This window comes from Oncorhynchus clarkii, chromosome 25 (genome assembly GCF_045791955.1).
Source record: "Oncorhynchus clarkii lewisi isolate Uvic-CL-2024 chromosome 25, UVic_Ocla_1.0, whole genome shotgun sequence".
NCBI classification, from domain to species: Eukaryota; Metazoa; Chordata; class Actinopteri; order Salmoniformes; family Salmonidae; genus Oncorhynchus; species Oncorhynchus clarkii.
Genome location: NC_092171.1, coordinates 34,670,894 through 34,683,759, shown reverse-complemented (window position 1 = coordinate 34,683,759; position 12,866 = coordinate 34,670,894). Strand labels below are relative to the sequence as shown.

Below are 12,866 nucleotides of genomic sequence, written 5' to 3'. Positions count from 1 at the left end.
CCACTAGTAATTACCAGTTTGAGGGCCGGAATTTACCGGTCGTATATGGTAAATTCACTCTTGCTTACACTGCCTAGTTCAGTGCAAGATTCGTACTTGTGCCTCTCATAAAGGGGGCGTATCTGTAGTACAGTACATCTCCCACTCTGGGGTAATGTGATGGACTGTCACTGATAAGCAAGCACAACTCATTGGAACCTTCGGCTTTGGTTTACTTATATAAAGCGAGTACTACATGTTTGCTGAATTGGGTGCAAAAGGGAAGTTCTAAAAGGTGGCTCAAAATCTTTCATGAGGGCCTGAAAGCCCCTTTTCTCACCCACCGAGAATGGATGCATATCCGCAGCTATAAACCAAAGGTTGTTAGAAATAAAAACATAGCCTACCTGTCGCTCTTGTAATTTCTTTGGCCCGTTCAGAATCAGCTGCCCAGGGCTAATCTACTGGTGAGCCAAAATGGAGATTTAAACGAAGCTGGAGGATCCTCCAACTCTGGTTTATCGAACTCACCACTAGCCATCATAAATAACTAGTTCCTGGCTGCGCCTCACACAAGGACAGTGTGAAATGTGTCAGTTAAGATGAAAATGTTGATTACGTGTGCATAGGCTGTTAGTTGTTTTAATGGAATAGCCCGAAAAAAAAATGTCACCTCAGATTTACTTAAGAGGCATAGGCCTACAACACAGAGTAGGCATAGCTTATCTAAAAGTATGTATTCATTAGGATTCACAGTGCGGATCAATCAGAGGTCCCCAAACGGTTCGGTACGAATATGTGTACCGTTACACACCCAGCCTATATGTGTTCCCAGCCGTGAGAGGAAGAGTCGTCTATTTTCCAGGCTGCGTTAACACAAAAAAGGGAATAGAGCGTACCTAAAGTGTGTAGCTAGCTGGTATAAAGGTGTATCTGATGTGTGACTAACTGGTCCAGTAAGAGGTATATAATGTAGTGGGTTGTGACTCTACCTGGTCTAGTAGTAGATATATAATGTAGTGGATAGTGACTCTAGCTGGTCTAGTAGTAGGTATATAATGTAGTGGGTAATGACTCTGGCTATTCTAGTAGTAGGTATATAATGTAGTGGGTAGTGACTCTGGTTAGTCTAGTAGTAGGTATATAATGTAGTGGGTAGTGACTCTAGCTGGCGGGACAAGAACAGCTCTCGGTGTCTCAGCTGGTGTTTCTGTTTCTCTGATGTGTGTGTAGCAGGTATATAAGGTGCGATGGATTAAGAGTAAGGTTAGGTGTGACAGTGTCATGGTGTACCTGATGTGTGTAGCGGGTAGTGACTCTAGCTGGCGGGACAGGAACAGCTCTCGGTGTCTCAGCTGGTGTTTCTGTTTCTCTGGCAGGTCAACTGGGTTCAACTCTGGGTTCTCCATCTCCTCCTCCATCTCTCCTGGATAGGGGTCAGAAGTCAAACACACTAACGTTAGTTAGCGTGCGCACACACACACAAAACGGATGCACACACAGAGACACAGACACAAACACAGTTCAGCATCTCCTCCAACTCTCCTGATATGGGTCAAAAGTAAATACTCACATTTGGTAAGCTCAACTGAGTTTTCACTAAACCAGTAGAATCTTGCCACACACATGAAAAATACATGTTTTTTAAAATAATAATATGGTTAATGTGTTAGAACAGTTAAGTCCCATCTACACAGAACAAAAATATAAACACATGTCAACTGTTGGTCTCATGTTTCATGAGCTGAAATTTTAAAAATCCCATATGCACAAAAAGCTTACTTCTCAAGAAAGAAAAAAATGCTACAAATTTGTTTTCTATCCCTGTTTAGTGAGCATTTCTCCTTTGCCAAGATACTCCATCCACCTGACAGGTGTGTTATATCAAGAATCTGATTAAACAGCATGATGATTACACATGCATCAAGCACCCCAGAAAAGTGCAAGAAATTGCCCACGATACGTCAACGTGGGTAAGAAACAAGGTTCATGAAGTCAATAACTTGCTAGTAACACATGATAGTCAGAATATGAATATCTCTGAAACTCACTTAGATAATACCTTTGATGATACAGTGGAAGCAATACACGGTTATAACATCTACAGAAAAGACAAATGCCAATGGGGGCGGTGTTGCCATTTATATTGAGAACCACATTCCAGCAAAGCTTAGAGAGGGGCTCATGTTAAATACTGTTGAAGTAATATGGCTACAGGTTCATTTGCCTCACCTAAAGCCCATTCTGGGGGGAAGCTGCTATAGACCACCAAGTGCTAACAGTCAGTATTTGGATAATGTGTGAGAAATGCTTGATAATGTATGAGATAAACAGAAGTAATTTTCTGGGTGATTTCCATATTGACTGGCTTTCATCAAGCTGCCCACTCAAGAAAAAGTTTCAAACTGTAACCAGTGCCTGCAACCTGGTTCAGGTTATCAGTCAACCTACCAGGGTAGTTACAAATAGCATAGGAATGAAATCATCAACATGTATTGATTAGAGGTCGACCGATTAATCGGAATGCCCGAATAATTAGGGCCGATTTCAAGTTTTCATAACAATCGGAAAACGGTATTTTTGGACACGGATTTGGCCAATTAAAAAAAATGTTTTACACCTTTATTTAATCTTTATTTAACTAGGCAAGTCAGTTAAGAACATTTTTATTTTCAATGACGGCCTAGGAACAGTGGGTTAACTGCCTCGTTCAGGGGCAGAACGACAGATTTTTACCTTGTCAGCTCGGGGGATTCAATCTTGCAAACTTACAGTTAACTAGTCCAACGCTATAACCACCTGATTACATTGCACTCCACGAGGAGACTGCTTGTTAATGCAGTAAGCCAAGGTAAGTTGCTAGCTAGCATTAAACTTATCTTATAAAAAACAATCAATCAAATCTTAATCACTAGTTAACTACACATGGTTGATGATATTACTAGTTTATCTAGCGTGTCCTGCGTTGCATATAATCATGTAGTCCTATAATAACTACAACCTAAAACTTCTTACCTGGGAATATTGAAGACTCATGTTAAAAGGAACTACCAGCTTTCATATGTTCTCATGATCTGAGCAAGGAACTTAAACATTAGCTTTCTTACATGGCACATATTGCACTTTTACTTTCTTCTCCAACACTTTGTTTTTGCATTCTTTAAACCAAATTGAACATGTTTCATTATTTGAGGCTAAATTGATTTTATTTATGTATTATATTAAGTTAAAATAAGTGTTCATTCAGTATTGTTGTAATTGTCATTATTACAAATAAATTTCAAAATCGGCCGATTAATCGGTATCAACTTTTTTTGGTCCTCCAATAATCGGTATCGGCTCTGAAAAATCATAATCGGTCGACCTCTAGTATTGATCACATCTTTACAAATGCTGCAGAAATGTCCTTTAAAACAGTATCCATATCCATCGGATGTAGTGATCACAATATAGTCGCCATATCGAGGAAAACCAAAGTCATACAATAAGTTGTGTAGCGATTCTTATGTTGATGATATAAATAATATTTGCTGGTCTGTGGTGTGTAATGAGGAGCAGTCAGATGCTGCACATGACACATTTATGAAACTACTTATTCCAGTTACTGATAAGCATGCACCCATTATGAAAAGTACTGTAAAAACTGTTAAATCTCCTTGGATTGGTGTTTGAGAAGATACAATGCTATTTTACTGTAAACAAATTGACAACAGACTTTGAGCACGCTTATAGGGAAGGACATTCAACAAGCACAGCACTTAAACAAATTACTGATGATTGGCTGAGAGATATTGATGATAAAAAGATTGTGGGGGCTGTTTTGTTAGACTTCAGTGTGGCTTTTGACATTACCGATCATAGTCAGCTGCTGGAAAAACATATGTGTTATGGCTTTACACCCTCTGCTAAATTGTGGATAAAGAGTTACCTGTCTAACAGAACACAGAGGGTGTTCTTAAATGGAAGCCTCTCCAACATAATCCATGTAGAATCAAGAATTCCCCAGGGCAGCTGTCTAGGCCCATTACTTTTTTCAATCTTTACTAACGACATGCCACTACTACAGCAAAGAGCTGCAAATGGTTTCAGAATGGGTGGCAAGGAATAAGTTAGTCCTAAATATTTCAAAAACTAAAAGCATTGTATTTGGGACAAATCAATCACTAAACCCTAAACCTCAACTAAATCTTGTAATGAATCATGTGGAAATTGAGCAAGTTGAGGCGACTAAACTGCTTGGAGTAACCCTGGATCGTAAACTGTCATTGTCAAAACATATTGATATAACAGAAACTAAAATGGGGAGAAATCCGTTCATAATAAAGCGCTATTCGACCATCTTATCAGCACTACCAACAAGGCAGGTCCTACAGGCCCTAGTTTTGTCGCACCTGGACATCTGTTCAGATGTGTGGTCAGGTACCACAAAGAGGGAGTTTATGCATGTCAATCTCTCCTGACTCAAAGTGGAGGAGAGATTGACTTAATCACTACTTGTATTTGTGAGAGGGATTGACATGTTGAATACACCGAGCTGTCTGTCTACACTACTGGCACACAGCTCGGACACCCATGCATACCCCACAAGATATGCCACCAGAGATCTCTTCACAGTCCCCAAGTCCAGAACAGACTATGGGAGGTGCACAGTACTACAGTCGTGGCCAAAAGTTTTGAGAATGACACAAATATTAATTTCCACAAAGTTGGCTGCTTCAGTGTCTTTAGATATTTTTGTCAGATGTTACTATGGAATACTGAAGTATAATTACAAGCATTTCATAAGTGTCAAAGGCTTTTATTGACAATTACATGAAGTTGATGCAAAGAGTCAATATTTGCAGTGTTGACCCTTCTTTTTCAAGACCTCTGCAATCCACCCTGACATGATGTCAATTAAGTTCTGGGCCACATCCTGACTGATGGCAGCCCATTCTTGCATAATCAATGCTTGGAGTTTGTCAGAATTTGTGGAATTTTGTTTGTCCACCCGCCTCTTGATGATTGACCACAAGTTCTCAATGGGTTTAAGGTCTGGGGAGTTTCCTGGCCATGGAACTAAAATATTGATGTTTTATTCCCCGAGCCACTTAGTTATCACTTTTGCCTTATGGCAAAGTGCTCCATCATGCCGGAAAAGGCATTGTTCGTCAGCAAACTGTTCCTGGATGGTTGGGAGAAGTTACTCTCGGAGGATGTGTTGGTACCATTCTTTATTCATGGCTGTGTTCTTAGGCAAAATTGTGAGTGAGCCCACTCCCTTGGCTGAGAAGCAACCCCACACATGAATGGTCTCAGGATGCTTTACGGTTGGCATGACACAGGACTGATGGTAGCGCTCACGTTGTCTTCTCCGGACAAGCTTTTTTCCGGATGCCCCAAACAATCAGAAAGGGGATTCAGCAGTCCAATCCCTTTACCTTTTGCAGAATATCAGTTTGTCCCTTATGATTTTCCTGGAGAGAAGTGGCTTCTTTGCTGCCCTTCTTGACACCAGGCCATCCTCCAAAGTCCTTCGCCTCACTGTGCGTGCAGATGCACTCACACCTGCCTGCTGCCATTCCTGAGCAAGCTCTGTACTGGTGGTGCCCCGATCCCGCAGCTGAATCAACTTTAGGAGACGGTCCTGGCGCTTGCTGTACTTTCTTGGGCGCCCTGAAGCCTTCTTCACAACAATTGAACCGCTCTCCTTGAAGTTCTTGATGATCTGATAAATGGTCGATTTTGGTGCAATCTTACTGGCAGCAATATCCTTACCTGTGAAGCCTTTTTTGTGCAAAGCAATGATGACGCACGTGTTTCCTTGCAGGTAACCATGGGAGACAGAGGAAGAACAATGATTCCAAGCACCACCCCCCTTTTGAAGCTTCCAGTCTGTTATTCGAATTCAATCAACATGACAGAATGATCTCCAGCCTTGTCCTCGTCAACACTGTGTTAACGAGAGAATCACTGACATGATGTCAGCTGGTCCTTTTGTGGCAGGGCTGAAATGCAGTGGAAATATTTTGGGGGGGATTCAGTTCATTTGCATGGCAAAGAGGAACTTTGCAATTAATTGCAATTAATCTGATCACTCCTCATAACATTCTTGAGTATATGCAAATTGCCATCATACAAACTGAGGCTCAGACTTTGTGAAAATTAATATTGGAGGTGTAGCGGAGACTGTGAAGAGACAGGCAGACACATGCATACACACGATAACATACACACTATACACATGTATTTTATGTTGTAGATATGTGGTAGTAGACTGGCCTGAGGGGACACAGTGCTGAGGAGTATTTCGGTCTGTAAGAAAACCCTTGAGGGGGAAAACTCATTCTGATTGGCTGGACCTGTCTCCCCAGTGGGTGTGCCTGGCTGCCAAGTGGGTTGGCCAATGCCCTGCCAGGCCCACCCATGGCTGCACCCCTGCCCAGTCGTGTGAAATCCATAGATTTGGTGCCTAAATAATTTATTTCAATTGACTGATTTCCTTATATGTTGTGTATTGCGTGTATGTATTTGTTCAGTATAATAGAACTGTTGCAAGCTCGCTCCCGCTCGGTTTCCACTAGCATCCACAGCCACAAAGCATCCACAGCGAGGACAGAACCACACCGGTGGAGAGGCCCACAGTGAGGACAGAACCCCACCGGTGGAGAGGCCCACAGTGAGGACAGAACCCCACCGGTGGAGAGGCCCACAGTGAGGACAGAACCCCACCTGTGGAGAAGCCCACAGTGAGGACAGAACCCCACCGGTGGAGAGGCCCACAGTGAGGACAGAACCTCACCGGTGGAGAGGCCCACAGTGAGAACAGAACCTCACCGGTGGAGAGGCCCACAGTGAGGACAGAACCTCACCGGTGGAGAGGCCCACAGTGAGGACAGAACCTCACCAGTGGAGAGGCCCACAGTGAGGACAGAACCCCACCAGTTAGTGCACCATAGGAGAAAATAAAAGGCCCAGGAAGTCTTTGTGGAGCTTCTTCAGGGGAAGCGTCACAGCAGCTTCAACATCTGTCCCCGCTGTGTCACTACGGGAAGCAGAGATGAATAGCTACATGTTTACTCCTTTGGTAGACAGCCAAGAGGATCCACTAGCTTGGTGGAAGTTGCATCATATCCACTTTGGCTGTTGTAGTTTTGGTTCAAATAAAACGGTATAGATGAAAGTGTCTTTTTCTATGCCGTTTTGCTTTTATATACAGTGGGGGAAAAAAGTGTTTAGTCAGCCACAAATTGTGCAAGTTCTCCTACTTAAAAAGTTGAGAGAGGCCTGTAATTTTCATCATAGGTACACTTCAACTGACAGACAAAATTTGAAAAAAAATCCAGAAAATCACATTGTAGGATTTTTTTATAAATTTATTTGCAAATTATGGTGGAAAATAAGTATTTGGTCAATAACAAAAGTTTATCTCAATACTTTGTTATATACCCTTTGTTGGCAATGACAGAGGTCAAACGTTTTCTGTTTTCAGTCTTCACAAGGTTTTCACACACTGTTGCTGGTATTTTGGCCCATTCCTCCATGTGGTCCCCCTGTGTGGTTCTGGGATTTTTGCTCACCGTTCTTGTGATCATTTTGACCCCACGGGGTGAGATCTTGCGTGGAGCCCCAGATCGAGGGAGATTATCAGTGGTCTTGTATATCTTCCATTTCCTAATAATTGCTCCCACAGTTGATTTCTTCAAACCAAGCTGCTTACCTATTGCAGATTCAGTCTTCCCAGCCTGGTGCAGGTCTACAATTTTGTTTCTGGTGTCCTTTGACAGCTCTTTGGTCTTGGCCATAGTGGAGTTTGGAGTGTGACTGTTTGAGGTTGTGGACAGGTGTCTTTTATACTGATAACAAGTTCAAACAGGTGCCATTAATACAGGTAACGAGTGGAGGACAGAGGAGCCTCTGGTCTGTGAGAGCCAGAAATCTTGCTTGTTTGTAGGTAACCAAATACATATTTTCCACCATAATTTGCAAATAAATTCATTAAAATTCATACAATGTGATTTTCTGGAATTTTTTCTCTCATTTTGTCTGTCATAGTTGAAGTGTACCTATGATGAAAATTACAGGCCTCTCTCATCTTTTTAAGTAGGAGAACTTGCACAATTGGTGGCTGACTAAATACTTTTTTGCCCCACTGTATGCCGTGCCGCTCTGAAGCCTATTGTTTAATGCACAAATGAATATCGTGTAGGCTAATCACCAAAAATGACCTACATATGCAAAATTGCTTTGGTATGATGTCGGTGTCTGTAATTTTCTACTTTGTGGCTGTGTTAGTTAACTAGTGATGACCCTCTCCCGCCTCGATTTAGAGCCACGCCTCATAGTTGTGACACCTGTGTTTCGCTCAGAATTTAGGTTGAGGTTAGGGCACGACATATTAAACCAGAGAATCGAGACAAACAAGAGGATTAGATACTACAGGGATTGGTTTTCCAGGAAAACAGTGAAGACACCTTGTGACACTGCAGGTACCTGGCTCACTTAGGAATAAATAGGGATATAGATCCCTGCCTGGACTGTTGTGTTTCTCTATAACCCTCTTCTCTATAACACCCTCTCTCCCCTCTTTTCTATAACCCCCGCTCTCCTCTATAACCCCCCTGAAGGAAAGAGAGACTGAGGGGGACAGAGAGGGGTGGGGACCAGAAACCAGTTGAAGCATGACCCAGCTCATTTGGAGTTTCATTAGAGAAGGTGAGAGACAGAGAGGGAGACAGAGAGCAGAGCAGAAGCAATCAAAAGGGATTTTCAGGAGAAGGGATATAGGGCCAAATCAATAAGTTATCTCTCACTCACACTCATAGACAATTGTACACACACACACCATCACAGAATGAACATGCACCCCAATCCAAGAGCCCCAGAGCCGATTCAATCTTACAGGCAGCCAGGCAATCCAAATCTGATATCAATTCAGTACAATAGATTCAGTCACCATTGATGTCTATTGTTTAGTGAAACTAAGGGTCCCAGAGTTCTAGACTTAGAATAGAAAGGCCAATTTAAGAGAGACTAAAGACGGCCACATGCTTCCCAGCCGAAACAGTTCAGAAGAGTTTGTGCATATTTTATGACAACATTTTGTGACATTTTTGTTCGTTTTGGAGTTCGGTTAGGGTTTTTTCGGGTGTTCGGGCACACACATTTTTGTTCAAGGGCCAGTCAAAGTTCGGAAGCCGAAGTCTACGCCCCTTCATCCGTGATTGGTGAACTGTAGGGGGTGACGTGAGTTTCTGCTTCTTGTTGATTCAGCCCGACATTCAGTGTGGGTTCAACATGTGGAACAACAACTTGGAGCATTGATTGACCGAGGAGGTACAAAAGTACCTTCACCAGTACGATTCTAGCCATGCATTATATAAAAACATGCATGTAAATGCCAATTCATGGAAAGAGATTGCAGAGACGCTGGGGTCCGACCCAACCACTTATTCTAAAAATGGGGTAGGATTCGCAACAAGTTCGTCAAGGCAAAGAAAATACATAAAGGCCACAGTGGAAAGGCTACTCCACAGTGGAGAGGCCGGCGGAAAGGCTACTCCACAGTGGAGATGCCGGCAGAAAGGCTACTCCACAGTGGAGAGGCCGGCGGAAAGGCTACTCCACAGTGGAGATGCCGGCAGAAAGGCTACTCCACAGTGGAGATGCCGGCAGAAAGGCTACTCCACAGTGGAGATGCCGGCAGAAAGGCTACTCCACAGTGGAGATGCCGGCAGAAAGGCTACTCCACAGTGGAGATGCCGGCAGAAAGGCTACTCCACAGTGGAGATGCCGGCAGAAAGGCTACTCCACAGTGGAGATGCCGGCAGAAAGGCTACTCCACAGTGGAGATGCCGGCAGAAAGGCTACTCCACAGTGGAGATGCCGGCAGAAAGGCTACTCCACAGTGGAGATGCCGGCAGAAAGGCTACTCCACAGTGGAGATGCCGGCAGAAAGGCTACTCCACAGTGGAGATGCCGGCAGAAAGGCTACTCCACAGTGGAGATGCCGGCAGAAAGGCTACTCCACAGTGGAGATGCCGGCAGAAAGGCTACTCCACAGTGGAGATGCCGGCAGAAAGGCTACTCCACAGTGGAGATGCCGGCAGAAAGGCTACTCCACAGTGGAGATGCCGGCAGAAAGGCTACTCCACAGTGGAGATGCCGGCAGAAAGGCTACTCCACAGTGGAGATGCCGGCAGAAAGGCTACTCCACAGTGGAGATGCCGGCAGAAAGGCTACTCCACAGTGGAGATGCCGGCAGAAAGGCTACTCCACAGTGGAGATGCCGGCAGAAAGGCTACTCCACAGTGGAGATGCCGGTAGAAAGGTTACTCCACAGTGGAGATGCCGGTAGAAAGGTTACTCCACACTCCTATTCCCCCTTCTCATCCTCACTCACTCCAGACACTCCTATTCCCCCTTTCTCATCCTCTCTCCAGACATTCCTAACCCTCTCTTCTCATCCGCTCTCCAGACACTCCTAACCCCCCCTTCTCATCCTCACTCCACACTCCTATTCCCCCTTTCTCATCCTCTCTCCAGACACTCCTAACCCTCTCTTCTCATCCGCTCTCCAGACACTCCTAACCCCCCCTTCTCATCCTCTCTCCACATACTCCTAACCCCCCCTTCTCATCCTCTCTCGACACTCCTAACCCCCCTCTTCTCATCCTCTCTCCGACACTCCTAACCCCCCCTTCTCATCCTCACTCGACACTCCTATTCCCCCCTTTCTCATCCTCACTCCAGACACTCCCAACCCCCCTTCTCATCCTCTCACCAGACACTCCTAATCACCCCCCCTTCTCATCCCCCCCTTCTCATCCTCTCAAGAAACTCCTAACCCCCCCCTTCTCATCCTCTCTCCAGAAACTCCTAATCCCCCCCTTCTCATCCTCTCTCCAGACATTCCTAACCCTCTCTTCTCATCCTCTCTCCAGACACTCCTAATCCCCCCCTTCTCATCCTCTCTCCAGACACTCCTAACCCCCCCTTCTCATCCTCTCTCCAGAAACTCCTAATCCCCCCCTTCTCATCCTCTCTCCAGACACTCCTAATCCCCCCCTTCTCATCCTCTCTCCAGACACTCCTAACCCCCCCTTCTCATCCTCTCTCCAGAAACTCCTAATCCCCCCCTTCTCATCCTCTCTCCAGACACTCCTAATCCCCCCCCTTCTCATCCTCTCTCCAGATACTCCTAACCCCCCCCCCCCCCCCCCTCTTCTCATCCTCTCTCCAGACACTCCTAATCCCCCCTCCTCTTCTCATCCTCTCCAGAGGGTCCTGGCACCTATAGCTGATTTCATGGATGAACACTGGCCAAAACTCCAGAACTCGATCCCCAGCTACATGACTTCAAGAGGACATGGACCGCACAACTGAGACCACAGTGAAATTAACAACTTGTTCTGTTGTTCAGACATCATGAGTCAGAAACTAGACACTTTCATTTTATTCCAAAGACACTTGTTATTTACATGTCTTTTCATAAAGACATTTCTATTGTTCCGAAATATTTATATTCAGAAATGTGTAACTACACTGACACTTACACTTTATTCACTTGTTTTCATGTCGGTCATCAGCAGACACTTTTATTGTGGTTTACTTCCAGAAGTAAGAATAAAGGTTTATTTGTGTGCTGAAAAAGCTCTGTTGGCATTTGTTCAAGGTGTTTCAATGCATTCTATTTGAATATCAAGTGCTGACAATGTACAGAAGAGCTGTGCCACAGGCTTTCTACCTGTGGTGTAGTTCAATCTAAATGACTGCACACAGACCTCCCAGAATCAGGTAAAAACTCTACTGGCTCACAAAGAACTGAGTCTGTGCGGCCATCAAGAATCCTCATCCTTGCAGCCATGATGCCGAATGCTTGCAGCCATGATGCCGAACGCTTTCTCTTGACTCTCCGTCAACGAGAGTGAAAAGTTCCAGGTATGCCCAGGTTTATTGAGATGGACACCTGTGAATGAGAGGTAAAAATTGAATGTCAGAGTGTATATATTATATATTTCGGTAACCCCCCATATTCCAAACGCCTTGATAAAAATTGCATTTCACAGAGGTTCATTCATGTATGCAGTAACAAGGGAAATTAGAACCAGCAAAAGTGAAATTGATTCCAACATTCTATTATCAACATACCTGGATAAGGGCGCATGAGGTTCTCATGTTGGGGGAAAGCTGCATCTCCCAGGAAAACATGAGGAGTTGGAGTTGTGGTACCTGGCAGGACAGCTCGCGGTGGTAAATCGAGGGTCTTATGCAGCAGTTTGGACCCAAAAGAACTCTTGTAACACTCCACCATAGTGCTCTCGGCCGTATGCCTCTACATCCACCATTGTGAACCTGTAGCGGGCATCTGTCTCCGGATCTCGCCTATTATACAGTGCATTCAAAGTGTTCAAAGTTCAAAAACCCCTTCCCTTTTACATTTTGATGTAAAAAATAAAAATGAAATAAAAATTAAATCTACACAAAATACCCCATAATGACAAAGCGAAAACTGGTTTTAGCACATTTTAAAATAAAAGTTACATTATTTACATAAAGAATACTTATTTAACCTTTATTTAACTAGGCAAGTCAGTTAAGAACAAATTCTTATTTACAATGACAGCCTGCCGAGGAACAGTTAACTGCCTTGTTCAGGGGCAGAAGGACAGATTTTTATCTTGTCAGCTCGGCGATTCAATCCAGCAACCTTTCAGTTACTGGCCCAATGCGCTAACCACTAGACTACCTGCCGCCCCAAAGGGTATTCAGACCCTTTGCTATGACACTCGAAATTGAGCTCAGGTGCATCCTGTTGATCATCCTTGAGATGTTTCTACAACTTGGAGCCCACCTGTGGTAAAATCAATTGATTGGACATGATTTGGAAAGGCGCACACACACACACA

The 12,866-nt window shown here is 44.2% G+C and overlaps 1 protein-coding gene and 1 long non-coding RNA gene across 2 annotated transcripts in view; both read right to left on the bottom strand.

Moving 5' to 3' along the window:
- The window catches only part of LOC139383463 (metastasis-associated protein MTA1-like), a 79,974-nt gene that overhangs the window by 42,437 nt on the left and 24,671 nt on the right, over positions 1-12,866 (bottom strand). The window contains exon 5 of the mRNA XM_071128009.1: positions 1,273-1,405. Within this exon, the coding sequence (XP_070984110.1) occupies positions 1,273-1,405 (133 nt within the window). The remainder of the gene's footprint in view (positions 1-1,272; positions 1,406-12,866) is intronic.
- LOC139383464 (uncharacterized) lies at positions 11,401-12,342 on the bottom strand. Its single transcript, XR_011628736.1, has 2 exons — positions 12,109-12,342; positions 11,401-11,926 (listed from the first exon to the last, which is right to left on the bottom strand). It is a non-coding gene; the product is annotated as an uncharacterized lncRNA (long non-coding RNA).